General features: G+C 38.9%; 1 protein-coding gene across 1 annotated transcript; it reads left to right on the plus strand.

The window, feature by feature from the left end:
* The first annotated feature begins 9,785 nt into the window (after positions 1 to 9,785).
* On the plus strand, positions 9,786 to 27,926 carry lin28b (lin-28 homolog B (C. elegans)). Its single transcript, XM_031744695.2, has 4 exons — positions 9,786 to 10,057; positions 10,832 to 11,025; positions 21,183 to 21,370; positions 25,584 to 27,926. The coding sequence occupies exons 1-4, from the start codon at positions 10,048 to 10,050 to the stop codon at positions 25,894 to 25,896; spliced, it is 705 nt and encodes a 234-aa protein (XP_031600555.2). The 5' UTR covers positions 9,786 to 10,047; the 3' UTR covers positions 25,897 to 27,926.
* The last annotated feature ends 52 nt before the right edge of the window (positions 27,927 to 27,978 follow it).

Raw genomic sequence — 27,978 nt, forward strand, 5'->3', positions numbered from 1 at the left:
CTCATCAGGATCTTTTATTATTTGTGTATGTTAACAGCTATGCACCTTTATGTAGTAAATAAAATTACACTAGGGTAACAGCCTAAGATAAAAATATATGAAATTTGATTGTCCAAATTGGATCGGAGAATTAATCCTCAAAGTGGCAAGTTTGAGTGAAACAAATGAAGGAAGGAAGGAAGTAAAAAAAAATATCGTTTTATTTGAGATAATCTTGGGCAAAGGCAGAAATATTTTGCTTTCTATTAAATTATAATGAAATGAGAAGCGAGTCAAGAACCTGGGATATGAATCGGTCTGTTCTTCCCTTTCACAGACAAAGAGCAAGTCAGGGCGTCTAGATCTGATCTTGAGTTCATGTGTGGTCTTCCACCAGGGGGCAGTCACGCTGAAAGTGAACAACGGGTACAGCAGCAAGCACAAAATGAGGGTGGTCTCACAGAGGGAGCCATGAGGATTAATAAACGTACATGTTTCATGTTCAAAAACCTCTCCGATGTCGCACTTTTGGTTTTCATAAGCATAATCTGGCACCGGAGACTTTTATAATCATCTTCTCAAACACTCCATCATCATCCAGCTGACTTTCTGTGACCGCGCCTTTAACAATACATTAAAAATAGCAAGAAGTTGAGCTTCATGATCACTTTTTCATAATTTATAGAATGGATTATATTTTTTATTAAAATGTTTAAATGCACAGTCTACACATTAAAAGCAAAAATGAATTATTTTTAATAAAAAAATACACCTTTTTATATCCAAGAATCACATTTTGTTACTTTAATTTAATTGTAACTTTTACAAAATTGAACAAAGGCAGTTGCGGTTACGCAGCAGAGGGCAGCATGAACCATGAAAAGAAATTCATCAGGCTATAATCACCTCTCTTAGTTAGATGGAAGGATATATCTGTGTGGTGGGGGAGGGTCAGGGGGTGTGTAGGTCTCACGGGTTAGTATGAAAACATGCACAAATTTCCTTTTATCTAAATTCAAACTGGTGTGCACCTTACATTACATTTTTCACAACATTCAAATAAACTGATATCAAATTAGAAAAACGTCTATTGGAAGTGAAGTTAAAAAAAATTAAATAAATTCAAATGCTTTGCAAAAACGTCAGTTTCAGATCAATAATTTAGATACACATAAATATAATTCTGAAGACAGAAAAAAATGACCGCTTATATTTTTCATTTCTGTTATTTAAAATACCCAATAAACATTAAAGATGGACATGAAAAAACTCATGGTTTCAGATTCAGATAATTTTGAATGTAAATGAATGAAACGTGTGCTCAGTGTTCCAGAAAAACCAAATTACTCGTCATGTTATGAAACTAAAACAATCGTGAAATCTGACGCCAAGAAGAGATGCACGATCCAATTTTTCTTTTAAGTTTTCAGAATGTTTTCTGACACAACTCTTCAACAGTGACTCGCTTTACTTAAAACCAAATTATACTGCCTGTCTTAATTCTTTAACATCTATTCCAGCTCCCCAACAACTCTGGATGACAAAGACCTGCTAGTGCCTCTGCATTTCTATTTAACCTATTTAACTTTAGGTTAAATAACTGGAAGAATGATCAGCTAAATTAACTGAATAACAACCAGAGCCAGATATAGGTCATGCGTAATAGAATCAAACGAGCTAGTTGACCAAACTTATCAAAAAAATAAAAAAAAATAAATAAATCCCAGTCACTACAAATAACTTTGTCAGCACTCAATGCCTCATCTAAGGTTTGGCCCTCCCCTTTAATCACCTCCCAGCCAATTTAGACTGAATGCGCACGCGTCCACATATACCCGCGTGGGAAACCAGAGGATACTGGACCACCAGATGGCGCATAAAAACCCCGTGAAATCCTGCAGCCTGCCTACATGTAGACTGGTGTGTCAGTGAACTGATCCTAGTGGTAAACTTCACAAAAGAAAAAAAAACCCTCACTGTTTCACTTGTCTGTGCTGAAGCTGGCGGCTCATCACACACAAAGCAAGTGGTTTATAGGATTAGCCCATGCATGACCTACATTATAATATTATGTTAAAACATCCTATTATACGTTGGCTTTAGGTGGAAATAACCATCACATGTGGCAATAATCTTATCAACTTATGTCTAGTGAAAGTGGTGAAAAAGATCCTCATTTCTGATTGGCTGACACATTCGAGGACATTATAACGCGCCAGATGAACACACACCTGTGATTATAAGCATTAACGCTAAACGGAAAGCCAGTGTTGAGGAACTATGTTACTTGGCGGAAGGGTAATAGTTAAATTATGTTATGCTTCCTATCTAGTCTGTTCATTTAATAGTTGCGAATGTAGCTTTTTTTAAATTATTATTTACACAGTTTCTGATCTATCTATCTATCTATCTATCTATCTATCTATCTATCTATCTATCTATCTATCTATCTATCTATCTATCTATCTATCTATCTATCTTTTTCTATTTATCTTTTTCTCTCTCAGTGTGAGGTACATTACTAACAGTCAAGTTGACTGTCTTTAGCAAACCGATGGATGGCGCTATTTTTTCAATCCCACCCCCCACTTCTCTGGGCTTATCAGTTACCAGTCGCTGATCTGGAACCAGCTCAGTTGCGCTATTCAACAAGGATATGAAGCTGAAAGAGTCAACAGCAGACATCAGATCAGTGAGGAAAGTTTGGGGTCCCTGAAGGAGTGGATACATTATAGTAGGCTAATAATAATTTTGGGGTGTCTTCTGTATGGTCGCTTCACGGGTGATTGGAGTGAATATTTATGGTAATCTTGTAAGGAAAATTAATTTGAGTTTACTGAGTGGTGGGTAGGTCTTTTAAACGGTCTGGGTGGGGGATGTTAAGTATGGATCTTCATCAACAAGAGAAAGAGAGGGAGAGAGGTGGGGATGGTTGAGAGCATGTTGGGGGGAGGTCATAGATGCCGCATGGTTAGGAGAGCAGTGATAAAGCTCAGAAGATCTCGGATACCAACGACGCATCTGCATCTTTTCTACTGGAAGACGTGTTTATGGGGAAACCCCACATTTGCAGCTAAAATGCTAGCACTAATTCAATTTTTAGACCTGGCTTGTGGAGGGTAGATATGAGATTGAGCCGTCAGTGCCTTTGAGCTTGAGCAGCCTTTGTGAGAAGTTGGGAAATGAAGTGAGAGAGAGAGAGAGAGAGAGAGAAATCACCTTTGGAGCAGTTCAGAGGATGTTTTTTTCGGATCTGTGCCACAGCCTCACAGGAATCTGTTGGTTCAGTTTAAAACAAATCAGTCTGTCCCTCACGCTGCTGCAGCTTATGTTACAGAGTCACTATAAAATATTCATCCATGGAAAATCTCTTTGATTCCAGACGGTCACTTGGCTTCATGCGCCATGCAGGTTAAAGTCAGTTGAAACATGTAACTCAAACTAGAGCGTCGGGAGACCTGATGACCAGCAGGCTGATCTCTACTTCACCCTACATTTGCTCTATCAAAGGAACACCGGGAGAAACGCTTGGTCTGCCTGTGCCATCTCATTCATTCACGGCGAGAGAGGGAGAGAAAAAAGGGAGCATGTCCACTTCCTCCTCTACCTCTTTTACAGGTGAGTGCGCTGAATTTTACCAACATTTTCCCCTATTTCCTCCAGCTTAAATCCACCCTCCTCAAGAAAAGCCTTGATTGAGACTGGCTCACTATGTGCTGAACACCCCCCCCCCCACCCACCCACCCACTGCCATTCCCTGACCTGAAATGACCGACGTTACCCACCGTGAAGACTTGATGGATTGGTTCTTTAATCAAACGTAATCAAAACCGATTTGACGCTAAAGATACGCACAAATGCGCCCAAAAGATTGCTTATCGTTTTGTATTAAGGGAAATTACACATTACACAGTTATTTGTATAACTACAACTGGAAGTCTTTAAAGGGAACTATCCCCAATACACGGGGGAAACCGGAAAAACAGCAATTAAGCAAACAAGATCCATCATCACAGGATCTCTGTTAACCACTTTAAGCTTTATATTATAATATTTAAGGAGTATTAGCGTTGGTTTAGCAGATCTATCGATTACATTGTGGGTGGATGCTCAGCTTCTCCATTTGTTTGACTAAAACTTCAGAAGGTTCAGTGGATCCAGGGGCAAGAAAAAACAGTCATACTGACCCGCTGAAGCCCCGCAGAACAACACGACAAAATAATCCAAAAATAAATCGGAAGAACGCGATATAGATGCGTGGCCCCATTGTGCGCAGTTTTTGGCGCACCGGCGGTACAAGCGCTTCTTCCCTAACCTCCCCCCTCTCCTCGCGCTCTCTCTGACGTCACTGATATTTCATTCAGATATTTTCACCGTTTACTCCCGGTGCAGGAGCCTTGGCCGGATGGTTAGACTACCACTACGTGATTTACCGCCCATAAAGTTTAGTTTCGTCGCTTTTCTTTCTCTTCCTCCCTCAGAAGTAAACGGGAAATTCATCTCCTGAGACCAAAAGGTAAAAGAAAAAAAAATATGGCTGTTGGAAGTGTATCAAATTGAAAGTCGTCCTAAAATGCCTCCACTGAACAAATATCCAATCCGAATTTAAATGGAACGGGGTTTTTAAAAAATCGTATTTTACGAACTGAAGCATGAAAAACGAAGGGAAAGTTTTTGAGTTGCCCCTGTGGTCAAGTATGAACCACACGATACATGTGTGCTTTTCTGTGCTGTGTGAATATTTTTTTTCGTTGAGTCTAAATATTTGTTAACGAAATCTGTGAAGAAAACAGAGGAAAATATTCGATGAATGGGTGAGAAAAAAAATATCAATTCTTCTTTGTCTGCAGAGAGTTACCAACATCCAGGGATGGAAATTAAAGTGAGTTGTGCTTTGAATTTGAAACTAGGTGAAAAAAAATTAGAAAAAAATGTCATTTTTTGGCGTGGTTTTTTTTTTCTTCTCTTAAAACACTCCATAAGCCTATAGTCTCCAGGTCCTAAAAATAACCCTGAGGGGAGATGACCCCGCTCTGCCAACACTGTTTATCCATCCTTGTAAACGATAGAGAAAAGTGAAGGATTGGTAGCTGGAATGCATGAGGTAAACGACAAAAAACAACCCCCTCCCCACAAAAAAAGAAAAAGAGAAAAGAGAGAGGGACTCAATGAACCCTTTGAACTGCATTGACAGCAATGCAGGGTAAAATGCAAGTTTCCTCTGGGAGCCTACTTGGTGAAGAGTGGGGGTTGGGGGAGGTTAGCTGGGGAGAGGGAGTTCAAAGTCTGCACAGAAAGTTGGTATTCAAACAACTAAGGAATCTGCATGTGCTCATAAATATATATATTTCATCTAAGACAACTGAAGATCTAAATCACCACTGCTTTTTCCTTACAGACTTAAAAAATAAAGAGCAATACAAAAGAATTAACATTTGAACAGGTTTTATAAGGTGGCTTATAAAAAGATACATTTAAACAGAATATGTACTGATACTTCCACTTGGTCTTCAGTAAACCCCCAAAACACAATTAAATGAAAAAAAATTCTCTCTTTATTTAAAAAATAAAACAAAATGCTCTTAAGATCCTATAGTTTGCAGGTTGGATGCGCACATTTCTTTCTACTGATTAGAGCTATTAACTGAGAAAATAAAGCAACAAGAACAATAAATAAAACAAGGCGAATCCATTAAAAATATTACATTTGTTTTATTATATGTATCTATGCAAATCTTATCAATAAGCCAAATAAAACGAACCCAAGACACACTCCCTCAATTCTACACCTGAAATTACTGCAGGCCTTATAGAGATTCATATTACACCAATTTTTTTTTCTGCTCTCATGATAAATTTGTACTCATAGTGCTGAACATCATATATAAATTGTACCATATTGAATTGGACTGTACTGAAAATAAATGAACCCTTATTTGTATGATGTTGCATTGTCTCACAGGGACTATTTTGACATTCAATTTGGAACAAAAACCCTATATGCACTTCTCCAAAACTGCTTATTTTTATATGAGGCAAATTCTCATTGCTAGTTGTGATGAAAGAATAAAAACAATTCAGGTAATCACACATCTTTAAAATTGGGCACAAAGCGCTCCACAGAACAGGTGGGGATTAGATCGATATAAAGATACAGCATGTATGGAAACAGCTTGTCCTGACATAAAAGAAAATAGAGAGAGTAAAAAGACATAAAAAGGGGTTTAAGTGTTGCTCCTGCTTTGCATTGAAACAAATAATAAATGAAAAAAAATGTAGTCACTTTGTCTTAAAAATGTATTTTTGTTACATAAGAATTATCTCTTCAGCCTTTTTTTCCGCAAACATTCACATAAAAAGTTTCTTCTTTATCAGTGTCAGCTCTCTTTTTTCACATGTAGGGAGGTACTAAAATTAGATCATATCATAAGAAATGATATTAAACCAAAAAAACACAAACAGTGATGTTGGTTTTAAAACGAAGGTCATCTGCAAACAAGAAGCTGCTCGGCTCATTTCAGAAACAGATCATTTCCTAGCAATATTACAGATGTGACATGAAGATCCTTTTGTAGAACTTAATATGTGAAATATTTTCAATGCTCATCTTCATGAATAGAAGTGGAAAAAGTACAGATCCTTATATAAATGTAAATGAGTGTGAAAAATTAATCTTATTCTGTAGCATGATGGAACAACTAGTGCAGAGACTGTTACAAGTTTTATGTTCAGCTTAAAAAACATCTTCAAAACGAAAAGAAAAGAAAAAAAACGTCTTCAAAATATGTCCGTTTGTAGATGTCTTTGAAAAGTCTCAGATGAAAAGTATTTTTCTTCTGTTATCTCCATAAATATAATGAAAAGGTTTGAAGGTAAAAGAGGTTTCAAAACAGTCTTATCTTGTTGCATAAGTGCAAACAAAAGGTGTAACTGTGGATCTGTGACAGCTACAAAACAAACATCTAATGCAAAGAAACAAAGTTTGAAGTTAGGCCATGTCACTTTTTCAGATGTAGGACCTTTAAGGTTTTTTGTTGTTGTTTGTTTTGTTTTATCACACTGTCAAATGAGAAGCTGCCTTCTAACTTCTCCATCAGAAGGACGTTGAGAAAAAACAAAATGTTGAAAACTTTCTTCTGCTGAAGCTTGAAGGCAACCGATCAAACTGAGAAAAATCTGAATTTTCAAGGCGATGCTCTGCATAAAGAAAAGTGGAAAAGAGATGGACATATGTTTAACAACCAAGTGAAAAACAACTATATGTGAAGAATTCTAGTTTGTGTTGATTATGAAAACAAACTACTTAGAACATCAGCAAAGCTTTACTTTCACAGATTTTTCTGTGCCTCTGTACCATTACTATTAGTTAAGGCTGTTTCTCGAGCATTTCATGAATCAATTTGTTTTTCAAAGGTTTAAAGCACACCACAAAATCTTCACTAACAACCATTTTGCTCTTTCAGTTCCCTCTTTTGACCAACAGGCACACCAGAGCCTCCCATATCTAAATCATTCCTTGTCATTCTTTTGCACACTTCGGTAAGCTGCACTGCGGTAATTTCCGCTGACTTGTCCTAATCAGAAAGGTCCTGTCAGGATATGAATGAGTGGATAACATCTGACAGTGGTATCCAATCCTGTGACCCACACAGTAATTCTATGGCTGCTGAGGAGGCCTCCACTACAAGCATCTTCAAAAACAGGCCTTGTGCGCGGGGGCTGGGTTGGACGGATTGGGGGTAGGGGCAAAGCTTGCGAATTCCGGAGGGTGGGCTCTCGAGCGTTGGTGGGTGGAGACAGGCTTGTTGTTGTTTCATTCCTCCAACGTGTTTTTCCTCTTTCCTCATACTCGCGAATAACCCCTCGAGAAACGTCCCACCAAGGCAGAAGTGAGATAAGATGGAAAGTTTCTCAGTGGGCTTGTTCTTGTTGTTGATCTGCTCCGTGGGCTATTCTTCTCTTAAGTGATCTATGCTGCTGGACGTAAACCATGTCCAGAATAGGAAGTAAGACGTGTAGTGGAATTTAAATGTGCTCAAACTTGATTTAATCCAGCTTTTGTGTTTGTTTTGTGGTTTTAAACATACTGTGTTTTAACGGTACCATTTAAAAAAAAAAAAGCATATTGAATTGATACAAGCCACCTGTGTTAAAGTTCTCTTTAAGGAAGCTTAGTAATGCCACAAAAATCTCTTTAAGTTTGAATAAAAGTGGAGCTTTAAGACTCAAACTAAGTTATTTTGTAAGAAGAAGGAAAAACAAGACTTAACAATTTGAGCTCCAAACTTTACTGAACATTTAATCACAGCTTCATAGCATTTCTAAAAGCATTTCTACCCCCCCCCCCCCAAAAAAAAATAAACAAAAAAAAAAAGAAAAAAAGAAATGACCCTCCCCCACTCAAAAAAAAAAGAAAAGAAACAGACAGAACTAATCTTGGTAAGGAATGGTATCCTCATGACAAACGAGGCTCAAGACTTACAAATATCTGCTTTGCTTTCTGTCAGTTTTCCAGTCACATTCCAAAGCTGTGAGTTCAGCTCTCCTCTGGTGCCCACTATGATACTGGGAGGTAACTGGTTGTGAGTTAGGAGCATGAGCACAAACACATGTCCATGCATGAAAGTGGGAAATGATCATTTGCACTGTGTTTTGTAAAATTCACAAGTTCTAGTTTCCAGCAAAACAGGTTTAGGTTTCTTAGCATAGCTGGATGTTATTTCTGTTAAAGCCGCAGCTGCATTTCACCCTTTTGAATATATACTGTGTGAAAGACTGAAGTGAGCTGTGCAATACAAACAAAGGCTGTAATAAGCTTACGTATTTTAATGGCGCTGTGTTTACTTTGTATAAAATGTAGAAAAGTTAACCCTGTCTTGAAAATCTTTTAGAGTTTGGTTTTGGTAATAGTAGGGTCTGGAGAAGAGATTCAAACAAGCAAACAGTAATAGAAATTGACAAAAAACAAGCAGTAAAATAAAATAAATTAAGAAACATTTTTTAGATGAATTTTGTTTGTTAAGTGATGCTTTATGTGTGAATTTTCACCCATTTAACACTATTTTTTGTCACCCAGTGGAGGACTAAACAAACCAACAGTAGACTAACATATTTTGAACATGTATGCTTTTCTTTGAATTTACTTAATTTTTAGGAGTCAAAATACTTAAAGTAAAAAAAAAAAAAAGCCACACAGGACACACTGCTGTACTTCCACGTGATGATGGGAAGATCTATGAAAACAAGCCTGCAAATCTGTAGGTTAATCAGCTACACCCATTAGGGGTCTAACTTCATCATTTGCTTTTGATTGTAATTGGTTGATTCATTATTTCCTTGTTTTTTTGTGTGTGTTTTTGCTGTTGTCATGGCCACCCTATTATTCCACAGAGTTCATTAAAATGTAATTTAATCCCATCCAATCATCTAATCTAATCTCAGTGCGTAATAGCCTTATGTAGCTACACCAACCCCTTTTGATACAGGACCTCAACAAAACACATTGCAAGCAGTGCACTGCAGCGCATAGCATATCATATAGCACACGTTACAGCTTGCAGCTTCCCACAGTGGACGTGGGTTGTTTTATGATCTACACAACTATTGGGCGCGTGCTGTTGATGGTTCCGAGTCCAGTTTCTTTCCCCCACTCACACCCATTTTCCTCTTTGAATCTTGGGACAGAAATGAGAAGCAAGAAAGCATGTAATTGACAAAGTCACGTGTTCTCACTACGGGAACGGGCACAGCCAGCTCGAGAGCGAATGAGAGCGAAGACGAGAGCGAGAGAGGGAGTAAGAGAGGCAGCGACCGAGAGGGAGAGAGAGAGAGAGAGAGAGAGAGGGGTAGAGCAGTAGGCTACAGAGGTGGTGTGAGTGAGGAAGGGATTGAAGGGAAGAGAGAAAGACATGACAAAAATATCAAAAGGCAGAAAGCACGCCGTACCATGCGAGCTAAACTGGTGACCGATGGGATCGAGGATGTCGGATTAATGGTGACTACCGCAGCCCGTTTTCGCAGAGGAAGCTTCTCTATTGCAACTTGGGCGCAGAGGGTCCGCGGGGAAACATGGCCGAAGGTTATTCTGCAATTATTTTTCTATTTTCTGCTCTTAGTTTTTTTGTTGTTGTTATATATATATTTTTGCTCCACGTGAGCTCGCGCGAGAAGGGAGAAGGAGGCAAGGTGCAGCGTGATTATTGTTCCAAACCTCAAAAAAAAAAAAAAAAAAAAAAAAAAAAAAAAAAAAAAAAAGCCTGAACCGCCACACTGCCGAGCACCACATCTAACCACGTCTGGCAGCATTAAGATAGATCCACTGTTAGAGCGTATATGCTTTTCAAGCCACTAGTAAAGCTCGAGGAACCATGTGTACACCTGCCCTTTTTTTTCCTCCCCTTATAGCATGCAACTCCACATCAGGAGCGGGCTGTAGATGCACGAGAAAAACCCTCCACAAGTTACACCACTGAGCATGCCTGTGCACGAATCAGAGGCATTCATCTGTCATGGAGTAACAACTTTTTTTCCCTTTTTTTTGGTTGAGGGAATGTCTAGTTGATGCACATCGGCTCACAGCACCACGCGTCCCTCTTCGCTTATGTGACATGTGAAAAATAGTATAGGAAATTTCTACCGGCCCTGAACTTCGCATAGCCTGTACTTGAAGTGGAGGGGATTCCCCTCACGCTTCTTGGAGAAGTTTTCTTTATTTCTTTTCTTTTTACGCAACAAAGCTCATTAAACTTATATAAACGTGTATGCACGCAGGGCGGTGAGTGTTGAGCGGCGTGTCTGCGAGCACAAACAAAATGTTCTAACTCGCCTCTTGTACTACCCGCTCGTTTTACAGGAGGGTCGGGTAAAGGTGGCGGAGAAGACCCCGCCAAGTCCGCCGAGCAGGAGGAGGACCGCACTCGACCTCAGGTCCTGTCGGGATCGGGCTTCTGCAAATGGTTCAACGTCCGGATGGGATTTGGATTTATCTCAATGACCAACAGCGAAGGCAGCCCCGTTGACCCCCCTCTGGATGTTTTCGTCCACCAAGTAAGTTGATGAAAACGTACACACAAGCACCGAGGAATACGCGTCTGCGTCGTGGTGATGTGGTGGACATTGTCCTCATCCGGATTTTCCTTTCTTTGAAAAAAAGAAGCGTGGAATAGCGACGAATGATTGAGTACTTTTTATTTCCTCTGCCAGAAAATGCTACTGTTACCTCAGATCCCATCTTGCTGTCGGGCCCCTTTTTAATTCTTCTTCACAGCGATAGTTACACTGTATCATCCGGATGTTTTGCCTTGCCCGACACGTTACTGTGTAACAACACGTTGTCCACATGCTTAAGGGACAGGAAAAACCAAACCAAAACAAACAAACGACACACACACACGCAAACATACACACAAAGTTTTCCTCTGAGGCACATGCGTTTAGCTCTCCCTTTGCTTCCCTCTGTGAAGGGAAAGGGAAGAAATGTCGTGTGGATATGACACGGTTAGTTTCACACTTGGCCCTGTAATGGACAGCAGAGCTTGCTTGATATCCAGCCAGCTAACATGTCGGAGAGCGTGTTTTTTTTTTTTTTTTTTTTTTACTCACTGCTGGGTTCTGTTCTGGGAAGGTGGGTTTTGCCCAGTGCTGTTGTTTGCTTGATGTACTTGAACCGTATGTGCAGTTTATAGAAACATCCTTTTACTTTCATACCGAATGGTGACGTGAAGCCCGGCCTGTGTGTCCCCCTCCCACTCTCTCTGCGTGTACTGCTGATTTATTGTGCATGGAGTTCATTTCAGAGGCCTTGTTTTTGACTGCTACAGCAAACAAAGAGCAGTGAAGTCCTCCCTTGTTTTAGCTCCCCTTTCCCTCCGTTAAATCGCCCTTTTTTACGGTCCTATAAAGTGCCTTTAAAATTCTCGAGGAACGACAGATGACGAAGGGAGGCATTTTTTTTTTTTGCCATTTCATTTGACACACTCTCTCACTTCATTGTAGAATAGTGGGATGTTGTGCTGAACTAGGGGTCAAATGTTAGCAGTGAAAAAAAAAGAGGACTCCACTGATTACTAAAAAGCAAATTAGTAGCACTGGGAAATATGGATTATAGTTGCATAAAGGCATTAGTTTATTTAGGTAAAAAAAAATAAAAATATATATATATATAATGGAACTCAAACACTTACAGTATGTTTTTTTTTCAAGCTGCATGCCAGTCTAAAAATAGAAAGTGGGACCACAGTTTCACATGGTTTGCTATCCAATGTCTTTTTGAATGGCATTTGAGTGTGTTCTGCACCAGCAGAGTAGTTTCCACCTCTCTGAGCTATGCTGCATTCAGCTCAGTTTATATGGAATAATAAATAAATAAATAAATACAAATAAAAAAAATATATACATATGTACATTTCAAATTGTCCGCAGTATTTGATTGACCAAATGTGTTCACTGCCACTGAATTCTGACAGTGGTAAAGCTGGTTGTTTAGTGCATTTAGTTTGGCTATAAACGTGATAATCGAGAGTTATAAAAATATCTGGATTAAAATCCTGGAGTAAAGTGCAAAAAATATTCAGTGAATAATAACAATATGTTGAGTTTTGCTTCATGCGCATCTTCATATGCACGTAATAATATAGCCTGATGTATATTTTTAAATTTTTTTGTTAACATTTATATGTATGTGGATGTTTTCATGCGCTCTTACTGTGCCTGCATGAAACAAGCCGAGGCTTGGGAAAGTGGATGACTACAGCACTATGTTATCAGATTTTGATTGATACGTTCACATTGTGGCTTCATCGACTGAAAGCACTGCATCTGTCCATACACTCCAGACTCCTGTCTTCCCTGCTGCTCAGAGATGTTTTAGGAGTGGATCAGGCCAACGAGGGTGAATAAAGGTGTGCTTTGGGAAACAGTCTTAAGAGCTGAGCAGGAGTCTAACAAAACACTGTGTGTCTCAGTAGTTTGTAGCCTATAAGGCAGAAAAGGCTTGTGCGGTATATTGTTGCTTTACATAGGAAAAAGAAAGGCTCACTAGGTACTGTGATGATGGCGGTGTATAGATGAAAATGTTTGCAGAGCTCCTCTGTAACAATTCATTCGTCTTTTTCATATTTTGGGAGGGTGGTGGGGAGCAAATTGTTCCTAATATAGCTTTTTGTTAAATTATAGCATTCTGTGAATCATATGTTTACACTCGATCATTTGTGTCCCAGTGTTTCTGGCAGCTGTACGCGCTCACAGTGACACGACTGTCATTTAGCACAAAGGGGAAGACATCGTGCATTCATAAACACGCTGTCATAATAAATGCAAACAACCCCGTGATTTCTTTGGAAGGATTCACACTCGTACATTCGTATTAAATTGGTCACTCATTCTCTCTGATTGTTCCACCCTCTCTGTCTCTCTGCTAGCAGCCTGGAGCCATTTGAATATACTGATGTTATTTCCAGGTTTAAAAGAAATGTTCAGATTTGGAAATATTGAATACAGATCTGGCTTGTTATGTCTGAAGTATAAAATGATTTAAAAGTCTTGAAGCCATAATAATTCTTTTAGGATGCATTTTGTCATTTTTAATCAGTGGCAAGCTCACAATCAAACCAACTTAAAACAAAGGTTATGCATTATTTTACACATTTGTGGTAAAAGGGTCGATGTTGAAATAAAACTATCAGAAAGAATGCAGATGTATTCTTGCACAACACTGACCCTATCCGCATGAGAAAAGCTGAGGTAAGAAAGATAGGGAGGGGAAGAGGGAGCATGAGGACAGGAGGAAGGGGGGAAGAGAGGAGGAGTTTCCTTAAGAGAGGGAAAGAGGAGGGATGTGGGAAAAAAAAAAGTGTGGGTGAGGGGTGGGGGTGCTGGGCTGGGGACGGCGGTAGTCCAAGAGGAAAACATGAGTGAGAGGTTGGAAAAAGACGAGCGAGTGGTAGAGCGGGAGGTAAAGGAGGGAGGGTGTGATTGCGCTTGTGTGTGTGTGTGTGAGAGAGAGTTAGTGTGAGCCCCCCACCCCCCAGAGCACGAGGCCTCTTCCTGGGAGGCCTCTTCATCACGGCTCCTATCTGATCGCTTCCTTTCGGAAGGTGTGAGAGAGTAATTAAGCATCTCCACTCTCTCCTTAGTGATTCCACTATTACATTATCTCTGTGTGTCAACCACTTCTCTACCTGGGCTGAGTGTTTTTTAATATGTGTGTGTGTGTCTGTGTGTGTTTTTTTTTTTGGGGGGGGGGGTCTCTCCTTGGGCATTTTTTAAAAAGAGGAATTTCTTAAAGACAAAAAGGCAAGAGGGTAGGCGAGGGGTTTAGTGGGTTGGGGGTGCTGCCTGCCCTTTGTCGGTAATCAGTTTGAAATGTTGAACAGTTTGCTGTTGCTATTCTCCTGAAACCCCAAGAGTGTGTGTGCAGTTTATGAATCCCTTACGAATGCGTGTGTGAGCACTTCTTACTTTCTGCCTTCAGCCACCAGGTTGTCGATGCCTACGTGTGAACCGTTGTAAGATGTTCTAGGTTTTTGATTGTGCATGTGTGCACACTCGAGAGAGAGAGAGAGAGAGTGTGTGTGTTTTGTGTAGTGAGGTTAAAGTGGGCCCCTAGTGAGATTAACCTCTGGTCCGTGTCACCGTTTGGCATGCAGGCCCCACCCATCTCTGCCTGCAGATAGCCAGTATCAGGCTTTGTGTCTCCTGCAGCCACACTACTCCACTCACCCGCACCACCACCACCACCCTTCCCGTCTTTACATCAAATAAAGCAAAAGAAGAAGAAAGACAAGTCATGTGACTTCCTTTTGAGGAGCTGGCCGCATATAGCGGATGTTTGATTGGTAATTGGAAGGGTGATGGAGTAGACACAGAAGGGCTACAATAAAAAAAAGAGCAGCAGTTCCGCTGGTCATGTCAGTATGAGCTGATTAAGGATTTAAGCATTTAATTAATCTATTTTTTTTAATTACCAGGAATGAAAAATTCCAGGAGGCTCTTTCTAGTTCTTTCTTTAATATTTAATGTTCTTGGCTGCTCAGTTCTTCTATGCAATGTTTGATAGATTTTAAGAAAAAAAAAAAAAAACAACACTGCAGGACTACAATCTGCAATTTGTTTGAATTTATTAGGACTTTGTTTCTCCATTGATCGTTTTGTCCTAAAAATGTCAGAAATGAGTTAAACGTGTCCAAACTTATGACTGTTTTTATTAAATCTCTAAAGCAAATTTAGATATCAAATCTAATGTCCATGACAATGAAAAGCATCAAAAATGAAAAAAATAATCATCATCAAAGACCTAATTAATTAATAAAACAACCGTTTCATTTCCAAAGGATAGAGAAAAGTTAGATTTAGACACAACATGTGTAAACAGAAGTTTAAAAGCTTTTCTTTTGGAGAGATTTGTCTCAAACAGTGTGGGGCATGAGTTTTAATTTGCGATAATCTATAGTCAAATTTCTATTAAAAATTGCTAGAGAGACAGATGAAAGCAATTTATATCTAAAAACGCAGTTGTTGCAAAGGCTCAAATAAAAAATAAAGATAATGATTAGATAAAGATTAGAGCTATTATAGTAAATAAAATGCATAAAATCCCTCAATTAAACATCTGAATACATTTATCTCATGTTCATCTCTTTGTATTCATGTTATAATTCATCAGATCCGAGCTAATATTCAGCGCTCGTTTTTGTGTCATGTTTGTCACGCATTACATCATCATCTGTCTACTTTGTTAGATTGGGTGAGTTCAGTGCCAAAGCATACAAAGAAAAAAAAGACAGCTGCTGTTTTTTTGCCTCTGTAAATAGATTCAACTGTAAAATCAATTAAATAATGATTGTAACTCAAGTTGTATGCACTACCAATGTACACGTGTAAAGTTTGAAAGGTTTGCATTGATCCATCATTTTTCCTAAAAGAAAACGTGAAAACTTAAAACCTTTTAAAAATGATTTCTGTCATATGAAATTTATGATATATTCCATCATTTGTTCTTTTGTGAAAGTGACACCTCTTTAAATGGCTGGCAGTGAATCTTTGGAGTGACACTGGACTGTTTCTGTTTTGAATGGGTGCAGTTATTAGCAGGCTGTGTGTTTTATCACCAGTCACCTCAGTGAGGTTCATTTCCCCCTCTCATGCTGATAAATGTACCAGGATGATCTAGTGCTTCCTTCCCCAGATCAAATATTTGGCCCAGTCATAATCGGGGGTGTTGGATGTTGTTAATTTGAAGCAGGGGAAACATGAAGGCTTTTAACTGTTTGATGGGGGCTGGGCGAGGTTCAAAGGTCAGAGCCACTAATGACAACGTGTTGAGGAGGGCTGCGGTGTCACCGACATAAGAGCGGCTCTGTTGGTGGTTTTCACTGGCATGTTTGTGTATATGTGTGTGTGTTTCCTCTCCCTTTCTTCTTTGGTTTATATATATCCTGTTGGGTTATGTCCATCTGAGCTGATCTAGCCCAGCTTTGTCCACTTAGCATTTCCTGTGTATTAAAAGCTACTCAGTGACACCAAGCCACATGTTGACCACCATCTCCCTCTACACACTCACCTCTGCACACTCCCGTTCCTCTTAGAAACGAGCACAATACCCTTCTCCACCTCTGATTTAAGGCATCCCATAATTAGCCATTCCATAGCTGGTGGTCGCCTCGGAGAGAGGCTGGTGGAGGATGGTGGCTCTCCTCTCTCTTGCTTCCCCATCCCCTCACATTACAGCTTCCTGTATTGATTGCTGGGTCTGGTGATGACGAGGGCCGGCTGATGAAAAGGAGGGCTATTTCTATCTAGGATGTCAGTGTCGATATCGATCTCTGGCTCTTTCCTACACACAGACACACACACACATACACATATATATATACGGTCACATGCATGAAGAGCTAAAGATATTTATTACACATAAGGAACCTTGTAAGCATAATCAAGCCCTTTTAGAGTATCTTTCGATCCTTTTGTTGGATAGGTTTCTTCCGTTTAAGGCATGGTGCTGGCTGCTGGTGACTCTTAAGTTTAAGCACAGAGTGCTGGTGTGGTCTTCCCAGCAGGCTGGGGGTGGTGCTACGACGGTTATACCACTGACCTCAGGATTTCTCCTGCTGACCTGTGGGGTTCCTGATCAAATGGTGGTTTTGTTCCTGGCCTCCCCCAATTCCAGCCACTGATCAGGAGTTGCTCCTCCATTGGAGCTGAACAGAATGCGGTGGAGGTAGTTCCATGAACCCCCACCCCCCACCCTTGTCCTCCTCTTCCTCCAGATTCCCACCCATATCCACCTCCCTGTGCTAAGCCACTCCCCCATTTTGTGTTAGAGTCTCTCTTGCTCTCCTTCTCTCTTTTTCGTTCTGCTTGGCATTCTTTCATTCCCTCACCTTAGCCGTGCCCTTTCCTGACCTCTTTGCGTAAACTGAAACGGGTCAGGACACCCGCCAGGTCACTTGAGAGGAGGGGACTCAGGTTGCAGGTTCTGATTTGCGAAGTTTTCTCACACACACACGCTTACACATGCATGGAGCAGCTCGGTGGCACACATGTATATACAGATCCATATGCTGCAGTTTATTACGTAATTGCAGAGACTGAGCTGTTGCAAGTGAACACGTCAGAACTTATCTGACACAAACATGAAGCCATAACCTATATGGAGGAGATTTTAGTGTGTGTGTGTCTATGTGTGTTTTCCTGCATTTCTACAGAACAAAAGGGGATGTGTGGTTTCCTCACTGGTGCATTGTGGGAACTGAGTGAGTTGGAGAGGGGGGGGTAGAGTGCTGAGACAAACCACTCAACTTTGACCTGGAGAGACAAGCTGCTTCTGGACTGAAGACAGGAGAGGAAGAGGAAGGGCTCGTGTGCCATAGTCTAGAGACCAGCTGATGTTTATTTATCATTATTCTGAATATATTGTGTTTCATGGGGGATGGGCACAACCTTTTGTTGCCTTTTTACTGATATCTGCTGAACAAATGCCTTTTAGCCATTCAGATGGTCTAATGATGGTAATTATAAAATCAATTGGTGTTTTCATTTGAATGACCAGGATGTAGCTCGGTCGTAGCTTTGCGTTTGGTTGATTATTTTGCTGGTATGAGCAGTTTACTTTGATAAAAGAATAGGTTAATGAATATGGAATCTTAACATTATTACTATTATTATTTTGTAACATAATGTTTTGAGATTGATCATGAAGCTGCTTGCTCAGTTTGTGACTCTCCTCACCGTCCCTTCTGCGTTATTCCCTTTTTTTGCATCTGTGGGGCATAATCTTTCCTCTTGCTCATTTCCATTCCCCGATTCTCATCTATTCCTCAAAGCCAAATCCAATAGCTGAATGCCCAAAATGGATGAGTCTTCCATCAGCAATCGACTAGAAGCAAAGTGGCCTTGGCTGTAAGTCTCACTTACTGCAGTGGGGGAATCAAGAAGGACATCAGAGGGAGAATGAATGAGTGAATTTTGGACATTTTGCTTTTACATTTGCTTTTTGCTAACAAAGGCAATTTTCTCTTTTGAATAAATTGTTACAAATGTTAGAATGTGGGAAAAAAAGAAGGAATTGTTTAAAAGAGGTTAAATATGAAGTCACAACTCTTCCGTGTATATATCTATATTTTCTGAGGACTAAACTGAAAACCTACTTATTGTTTTATTATATAAAAAAAGTAAAGCAAAAAACTGTGTATTAATAGTCATTGTGAGAGAGGCCTTTGGATCTGGATTAATAGCTATTTGGTAAAAGTTTATGTTTTATATGTACTAATTTGTGTTTAAAATATATGAAAAAAATCAAAATCCAAAAATCTCTAATGAAAAGAAATTTAAAACGCAGGGAAATAACATAATTCTATATCAGCATTGTTCAAGTTTAAGAAATTTGATGGCTTTCTAAAACTTTTTTTGTACTGAACTATAAGTTGTAAAAACACCAATTCTAAAAAACCCCAAAACAACAACGAATAACCTTTTTTATTTGAAATTGAAGTTAGAGTTTTTTTCATGATATCAAAGTTTGTCTTTGATATAATTCTTTTAAGGAATAAAGTTCAAGTAAAGAGAAGTAAAGAGAAGAAAAGGGAAAATGTTTAAAAAAAACCCATCAATGCAACTTACTTAAATTGTCTAAATTAGATATATATATAAAAAAGTTTTAAAAATGCATAAAAATTACTTTAAAAACATAAAACAGAACATAAACTGATTTATTTAATGTAGGGTGGATATTTTATTTTTTCTTATTTATTTGAAAGTTTTTCTTTAATCTTAAGAAAGTCTTGGCCTGACCCTCATTCATCGAGTGCTGTGATATGTTGAATGTCTTTAGAATAAATTTTAAGAAGAATTTTTTTAAAAAGATTTTTGAATAACTGGGTGTTGTAATAACGACAGTTTGTGTCGACCTAACAGATCCCAAGAAAATGTATTTGATTGCATATTCTTACATTTAGATATTCTTTGTGTTTGCAGTAGGTTTTGAAGTTTGTCCGCTGTGTGAAACAAGGTTAAATGTTTTTGTTTTTTTCATACTTGTTTTCCTGAAGGAAGCAGAAACATATTAAATGTATTTCGTTTCACTTCCATTTAATCCACGTGGTATCCCAGTGGTCATTTATTGTTCAGTGGTTTTCACATGGACAATTATCCGAGTGCAGTGAGTTCAAACACTATTCTTAGTTTGTAATTAATTCCCACATCCTCTGTACGTCTTTCCTCTCTCTTAGGTTTTCATCTCTATCTACAAACCACCTATAGAGCGCCTTTAGCTTCCTGTAACCTCAGTCGTTGCAGAAAAATGCAGCTGTGCACAATTTCTCTCCTTCTTCTATAGTTTCACATCTATATCATCCGATCATTTGTGCTTTTCTCTTCCTTTGTCTCCTACATATCTGGCTCTACAGCATGCACTGCTTTTACAGATAGCCTGTGTGTTATTTATAGGTCTTGATGTATAGTAGGTAGTAGGTTTGCTCTGCACACTGCATGCCCATGTGGGCGTGTGTTTACCTATAAGAGCCGCAGGGCTTGCTGCGATTCATGAAGGTCACGGATTCTGTGCCTATCAGCCGTCCGCTCTGTGCGATCACCAAGACATAAATCATTGTCCAGTGGTTATGTAGTAACTAAATCAATATTTCCGATCATGTAGATAAGATGGATGGTGGATGCTTTAAAAAAAAAAAGATTGTATAGGTGTAACATTCTTGTCTTTTAAGCCTGCAGAAAGGAAGTGGTGTCTCTGCGAAAAAGTAGATGAAGACAGTAAACCAAGGACATATGTGAGATAAGTCGCTCTGTGCAGCAACCTTCATGGCAGTTGGTACAAACCACATATAGTCAATCCACCATGTTTGAAGTAATGTATTTGCCTCTCGATGTTCATTGTCTGCTAATACTTGTTGTGTTCGCTGCATGTGGCAGTGTGTAAAAGCCCACCTCACAAACTTGCCCGTGTTAATAAAGTAAATGTTGATTCTTGAGCTATGTGGAAATAAAAGGAGTTGATTGGAGAGCTTTTTGTGTGCAGACATAATAATATATCTGGCAACTGCTCAATGTGTAGATTTAACCTAATGGGTGTGGGCTTGCGTAACATTAACGCTTTATCTTATGCAGACAGAAAGAGGAACTAATCCATTTTCACTGAAAGACTGCATTTTCTGCCTAAGAAGGGGGCTGTCTTTATGTCTAGCTGCATACTGAAGGCTATTAAAGTGTAATAGCCTTTGTCAGTTTCCATGAATCATATGGGGTTAAAAAAAATATTCAATATAACCAACAAAGGTAAAACGCACCCTGATACTGCTGTATAAAAAGCCTTTAAAGCTAACATAATAGAGATCTTTCAGTTGCCTTTAATGAGCTACCTTATTCAGTGACGTGGCTTACTATTATAAAAGAATCAGATTTACATTTTCCTTGAACAGTTTTGCTCTTACAAAATCTAACGCCCAATAAATGAACCTTTAAAGATTTATTTTTGTATATGCTTGAAATTATAATATTTTAACCTAAGGGAAACAAATGCTTTGACATTAAAATTAAAGAAATTTGAACAAACATGAGCCCTAACGTGTCGGATACTCTAGCTTATAACACACTGCGTGTTATCCTACTTAGATACACACTCTTGTGTCTTGCATTCAGCAATAAGCATCTGCCTCTTTCAAAGGGATAATTGCCCTTTTTTATTCTTCCAACAGAGCAAACTAGTGATGGAGGGCTTCCGCAGCTTAAAGGAGGGTGAGCAGGTGGAGTTCACCTATAAGAAGTCCTCTAAGGGCCTGGAGTCCCTGCGGGTGACCGGACCTGGTGGGGGACCCTGTGCAGGCAGCGAGAGGAGACCCAAAGGGAAGGTCCCATTGCAGAAACGCAAACCAAAGGGAGACCGGTAGGTTTTATTCATTTTTGAAACAAAAAAAAATGTATGTGTATGTTTTGTGTCTGCATGAATGTAATCACGCGCATGCATGGTTTTCCTGAAAATGTGAAATACGTGAATGCGTATAGATGCCTGTGGCTAGCTTTGAGAAAGCAGGACTACGCTGTAGCGATAGGAAACATATTCTATATGTACGTCTACCCGCAGTGAGCGGCTTCTGAGTGGGCTGAGATTATAGATTAAATCTATTCAATCTGCCTCGGTACATGCCTGTTGCTATGGTTATTGTGCACCATAATAAGGAATTGAATAGGGCACTTCGCCTGCCATTGCCGCTATTTTAAATCAATTTGCCAGCTTTTACATTAGAGACTGTATTAGCATGGGGGTAGATTGGACCTATATGCATCTCAATGCAGCAGTAGCCAAATCAATTGTTTTGTCCTCAGTTGAATCCTGAAGGGAGCTTTGCTAAAATCTGCAGAGGGAGCCATAGGGAGCGCCTTGAAAACGCTAAGCAGAGTCCTCCTGTCCTCCTACTGAAAGAAAGTGCCCTCATTTGATGTGCGGCAAATCCTGCCAGGTAGAGTCTAAGTACCGTATCTGTTGTGGGAAGGTATCACATGATTTCAAGGCTACATTTACATGAGAAAGTGTAGCACTGGCGCCCTTTATGTTGCTGCATCACTGTTGCTTCAGTGCTCCAATGCAGCACTATCGAGTTTTTTTTGTTTTTTTTTTAATAGTGGTAAAGAAAAGCATTTGTTAGAAAGGAAGAAACTGTATCTGACAGAGAAGGCTCCCTGATTGGTTTACACAGCTGAATAATTCAGCTTATTTCAGATAATTGATCCAGTGTTAGGTCAAGTGTCTGTCTTCTGCTAAGGTGGTAGCAAGGTGGTTTTGGATTCAGTGATGGCAGGTAGATGTGTGTTTCTGTCTTTGTGAGTGCTGGTCAGTGGGAACAGCTAATCGTGGGTTACGCTGCAGCTTATTCTGCTATGCAGATCAGTTCTTTCTTTGCTCCAGAGCTGCTCAGGTCACGTTCTTTTAAACTGTTCAGTTTAAAAATTGTGTAAACAATTCATTGGTTGTGGAAATAGTGGCTGAAAACTTTAGTGATGACAGCATTGATTTTAGCCAACAGAAATGAGCCAAGAAGTCGATGTTTAACAGTAATTGTTGAAAAATGTTCATCAGCTGTTGCAGGATTTTCTTTAAACTAATTAAGCACTCATCTGTAACCACTTTCCTGAAAAAAAAGAAGATTAGCATTTAAAGCTCATTAGTCTTAATCTGTGATAAAAAACATTCTTCAATATTAAACTTAAAGGGCATCCAAATATTTTGAGCTGTTTTGTCTTCATCCAGGTTTTTCCCAGTTTGATATGAAATTTAGTCTATCAGTAAAACATGAAATTTGTATATTTGTAAAGAAAGGTTTGAGCAAAAAATGTATTAAAAAGCTACAGTTAGAGAAGCTTTTATTGCATAAAGCTGAAAAGCAAAAATGTACGTGTATGTGTCGATGATTCTTCACTGCACAAGTTTTGTTCCCAAGAAAATTGAAATTGCACTTCTGACCTGGTATTGTTTTCTCCTTGTGTTGCACGCATTTGAATCAAATTAGCTGAGATTAAACTGTGCTTTTATTACACTAAATGAATGCATGACCGGAGACATACAAGAAATCTGAATTACATGAGTGAATATTTTAAACTTTAAAACCTACATTCTCCAATAAATTGATGGATTTTCATGCTACCTTGGGATTTGAACTATAATTAGTATATAAATATAATTATTTAATTGCACGAATTAATTTATCAGATCACTGTACTTGTATGAATCCAGGTTTTGAGGACACTTACTAATTACCTTTTAAAACCTACCTTTAAGTCTTTCTTAATTAATGTCACAGCTTTTAGTGAGGTAGCACTCTTATCTGTAGTCTCTATTATATTCTTTATGGTTTATTTATTGTAGAAAAATAATACTTTTTCTTTACAAAGAACAATTAAACATTGCATTAAATTTTTCTCATTTAATTCAAACAGCCAGTTGTTATTTTATTGGATGCAAAGAACACAGGTTAAGTAAAGATAATTTATCTGTTCAGAAGCACAGAAGGCAGAAACATGGTTCCATAGAAAAGGCTGTCATGGTTCAATTTCTTATTTAGTAGCAGCAATTTGCAGTCGGGTCTACTTGTCGATTCTTATTTTGTTAATTGGTAATCAAATCAGATGCACCTTAAAATGTGTGCAGTAAGCAGTTATTTCATGATGATAAGCGGTTGAGTTTTGCACTGCTGCAGTAGAAATTTAACACAAACTGATGAATCCATCTAGACTTGATTGCCCTAGAGATATTAAGCTTTTTACAGCAGGACATTATTAAAAACCTGAACGGTGACTTGTATGTGACATAAAGCCTTAAAAAAACAAAAAGAGAGAATATGACAAAAAATAATTATTTAATGCAGTGCAAAGAGAACTGATGGCATCATGACGGGCTAACATTTTGGTCCAATTTCTCTTGATGCTTTTATTGTTGCTATTTCATTGCTGGTATTCTTTTCAGAGCTAATAATATAATGCAGTTTGACATGCCACAGCGGCCACACCAGACCAAAATCATATACAACACTCCCATCTAGTGGGGAATTTTAGTTGGAGCTGACATTTCTACTCCGTAGTGCCGATGATGGACAAGAATGAAATAAAATCTTTATTCTTCTTTTTGAAAAATTCTTCTTCTTCTTCTTCTTCTTCTTATTGTTATTAATATTATAATTACCACGTTAGAAATGATAGTTATAGCTAGGGCCATAATTTGTTGTAGTTTTGCCTTTTTAAATCAATCAAGGTGTGCCGATTTTCAGCTTTAATTCAAGGGGTTCAAAAAAAGTTTGCATTAACTGCTTAGGAATTTCAGTATTTTAAAATAAATTTTAAAATAAATTTGTTATTTAAATTATTATATATAAAACACTGTATTAATTGTTTAGAAATAAAGCATTTTAATAGCCAGGTCCAATCTGTTGCTTCATTATTTCATGACCAATAAAGCAGACATATCTTAAGTTGGTTCCATGTGTTGAATTTGTATTTTTCACTGGGATTTTAAATGTGAGGCACAGAGAAATGTCAGTGCAAGTGAGGGACGACATATTAGGTTTAAAAACCAAAATAAATCATAAGTCCCAAATATTCTAAAAACAAATGAATGCACCGGGCAATTCAGCAACATCAAAAGATCCGAAAAACCAAAGGAGACAACTAATGTGCACAACGACAGAATTACTTTCATAGTGAAGGAAAACAACCTCACAACATTTAACACCCTGTCAAAGTCTACAATCAAGAGACGCCTTCATGAGGGTAATTACAGAGGCCAGATTAGACATTACAAGAAAACATCTTAACGAGCCTGCACAGTTCTAAAAGAAAAAAAAAAAAGATTCTTGAAAACAAGATTAGCTTGTGTCATAATGATGGAAAGAGAAACGTATGGAGAAAGGTGAGAACAGCTCATGATATGAAGCATACCACGATCCTTGCCAGACATCAGGAAGGAAATATTATGGCATGAGCATGTATGGCTACCAACCACTATTGTTTACTGATGATGTGACCTCTGATAGAAGTAGCAAGATGAATTATGACATGAACAGAGCTATAATCTTTGTTTAAAATTAGCCAGATGTTGCTAAACTGATTGGAGAGCGCTTCAAAGTGCAAAGCAAGACTTTCCCAAAGCTAAGAAATGGCATATTCTTCAGTGGCCAAGTTAGTCACCTAATCTCAACCTAACTGAACATGCTTTTCAGTTACTGAAAACAAAAATGAATGCAGAAAGAGCCACGAACAAACCTAGCAGAGCATCTCAAGGGAAGCCACACAGCCTTCGGTGATGTCATTGAGTTCTAGGCTTCAGCACTGCCATCTGCAAAGGATTGTCAAAAACAGTCCTTCAATTTAAAATTATTATAGTTTCTCTTATTATCTTTGGGCCTTTGCAAATGGAAGGCTGTAACAACTGCTATAACTCCTATACAGTTGTGTCTTTGTCCAACAAATTATGGATCTAACTGTATTTTAGCCACAAAGTGCTTGCAGATTCAAAACTACAGAGTCTGTTTTCCGTTTTATGAAAAGGAAAAGCTAAAAACAAAGATCCTGTTCATGCTTTCTGTTCTTTTCTCCTCTGTCCCCTGCAGCTGTTATAACTGTGGAGGTCTGGATCACCATGCCAAGGAGTGTGGCCTGCCCCCCCAGCCAAAGAAATGCCACTACTGCCAGAGCATCACGCACATGGTGGCTCAGTGTCCCCACAAGGCGCTGGCGCCCGCCACAGGCTCTCAGGACCAACATGCGTCTACCTCGGCCTCTAGCCCAGGGACCGGGCCTTACCTCTCTCTCCCAGAGGAAGAGGAGCGCTCTGGCTCGTCTCCTCTGGAGGGCTCCTCCTCTTCCCCTGAGGAGCCCCATACACAACGTGGCTCTCGGACCCAGAGGTGGAGGAAATCCTGAAAATAGTCCATAGAGGTGAATCTTTCACCGCTAGCCTCTGACACCTCATGTCTCCTCTCAATCAAGGTTATCTGAAGCTCCCCTCATCTACCTCACACCTGTGAAAAATGGGAGGTCTTTATTTCTTTACTTTTATTGTTTTTCTTTTGGGTTTTTTTTTTTTTTTTTTGGTTTTTTACAATTTCTAACCAGCGCAGCTATGGCAACGATCAATGGGGTACGTGATGGGCAAGAATGTGTGTGACTGACTTGCAGTCATTTGGTGCAGCTATGGCAACCACGGCTGGAATGGTGACTGCAGGGGATTACTCTTGTTTCAGTCTCTGCAGCACGAGAGTGAGAAAAAAAAACAAAAAACACTGTATAAGTCTAGTCTTGATGATTGTTTTTGCCTTTGTACCCTTGGACCTAAGTGTTGGCCGTTATGAATGCTTTTTCTCTACACGACTATGTTGCAGATTTAAAGCCACAAAATATCCTGTAGGCCTAATCATTCTGAAAAATCATGATGCATCCTTTTAGCACACACGGTAGCTCATCTTAAGAAGGATTAGAAGAAGACTTCAAGACCTCAAGACCCTCTAAGCGATAATCCAGACCCGCAGGACCGTTAGCTTGGCTTCTAAAGATCTGTAGGGAAACTTTATGGATCCCAGAGGGAATTTTTTTAAAAAGACAGCCAGCTGCTAGATCACACTCTATACTTCTTAAACACTCACATACATACATACCTCTTACATGATATAGACCGGACCAACTGATTGTCAGACGTCAAACATGTGCAAGACTGAGAGAAAGCGTGTGTCCTGTGCGTGTTACGCATGCTCGAACAGAAAACTGTCAGACTGAAGCACCTCTTCCTCAGGTGTGAGTCAACACTATTAACCCTTATGTTTCCTATTATCATAGATAGACACAGTCTATATAAGACATCATATAATCCATCTAGATCATAGTTTAGATTCAAAATAATGAACTGATCATTAGATTTCCATTTTGGTTGTGGCATAATTAGTTGAAAATAACATTACACTTTATAAATTATAGTATAAGTCATTAATATATACATATATGTAAAGTCACAAGATATAATTAAAATTCTATTAACTTTAAGTAATGCATTTATAAGGAATTAGCTCTGATCTATAGGTGTATATTGCATGGGATGCTTTGTTGGTGTGTGAAAACTCTCTCTCTATTTAAACATTTTCATTCATGACAAATCAAACTGACTTAAAAAAACCCCAAACTCCATATTTTCCCTTATTTGCTAAATCAGATACTCAGAAATCGCCTTTGATACAGCACAAAAGCTCACCGTTTTGTTACAGGTGTAGTACCAGACCATTATACTATCTTTGTATCTTATTTATTTAATACCTCACAAACTATCCTTCTTGAAAAATGAATGTCAAGCTGTTTGCTCTCCCAGCCATGTTACAGTAAGATCGAACCACCTGTTCCTCTTCCATCTGTGCCTACCATTTGTTAGCCAGCACCAGCCAGGTTAATGCGCAGTCCTCTTTGGGATGAGGTGACATCACTGCTGCTGCTGCTGCTTCAAACTCACTGAACAAAAAAAAGGAGAGAGAGAGAGAGAGAGAGAGAATAAGAGTGCTGCTTTTGGTATAACTTGAATCCCAAGCATGGCTTTAGTGGCACTTATTTGTGACCCAACAACTCTTCTCTGACCATACTGAATGTGAAAAGAGCTTATCTGAAGTCGACTCCTCACACAATTCAAGTCGAGTCGCTTTGGAGTTGTATCTTAATGTTCTGACAAATCAAATAACTTTGTATGATTATATCAAACTAGCGTGTGTGTTTTTAAAAGCTCTAAATAGACAAGCAACTTTTTTTGGTATATTTCCATACCAAAGAGTGTGGCTTTATTTTGTTTTTGAAGGCATTTAATGTTAAGACTTGCTGAAGTGCTTGTTACCCTCGCTCTTTCAAATAAGAGGAACTTATTGCTGAAAGCGCATTAGAGCAGTTGTTGTTGTTGTTGTTGTTATTTTTTTTTAATTTAATGTACAGTTTATTTGAATGTGTGCGTGCGTTAAAGATCAAATCTCAACAATG

The sequence above is a fragment of the Oreochromis aureus genome, linkage group 15 (genome assembly GCF_013358895.1).
Source record: "Oreochromis aureus strain Israel breed Guangdong linkage group 15, ZZ_aureus, whole genome shotgun sequence".
In the NCBI taxonomy this organism is placed as follows: domain Eukaryota; kingdom Metazoa; phylum Chordata; class Actinopteri; order Cichliformes; family Cichlidae; genus Oreochromis; species Oreochromis aureus.

Coding starts and splice junctions, on each gene's coding strand:
- lin28b (XM_031744695.2), top strand. Junction 11,026..21,182: donor TGGATGTTTTCGTCCACCAA/GTAAGTTGATGA, acceptor TTCTTCCAACAG/AGCAAACTAGTGATGGAGGG. Junction 21,371..25,583: donor CGCAAACCAAAGGGAGACCG/GTAGGTTTTATT, acceptor TGTCCCCTGCAG/CTGTTATAACTGTGGAGGTC.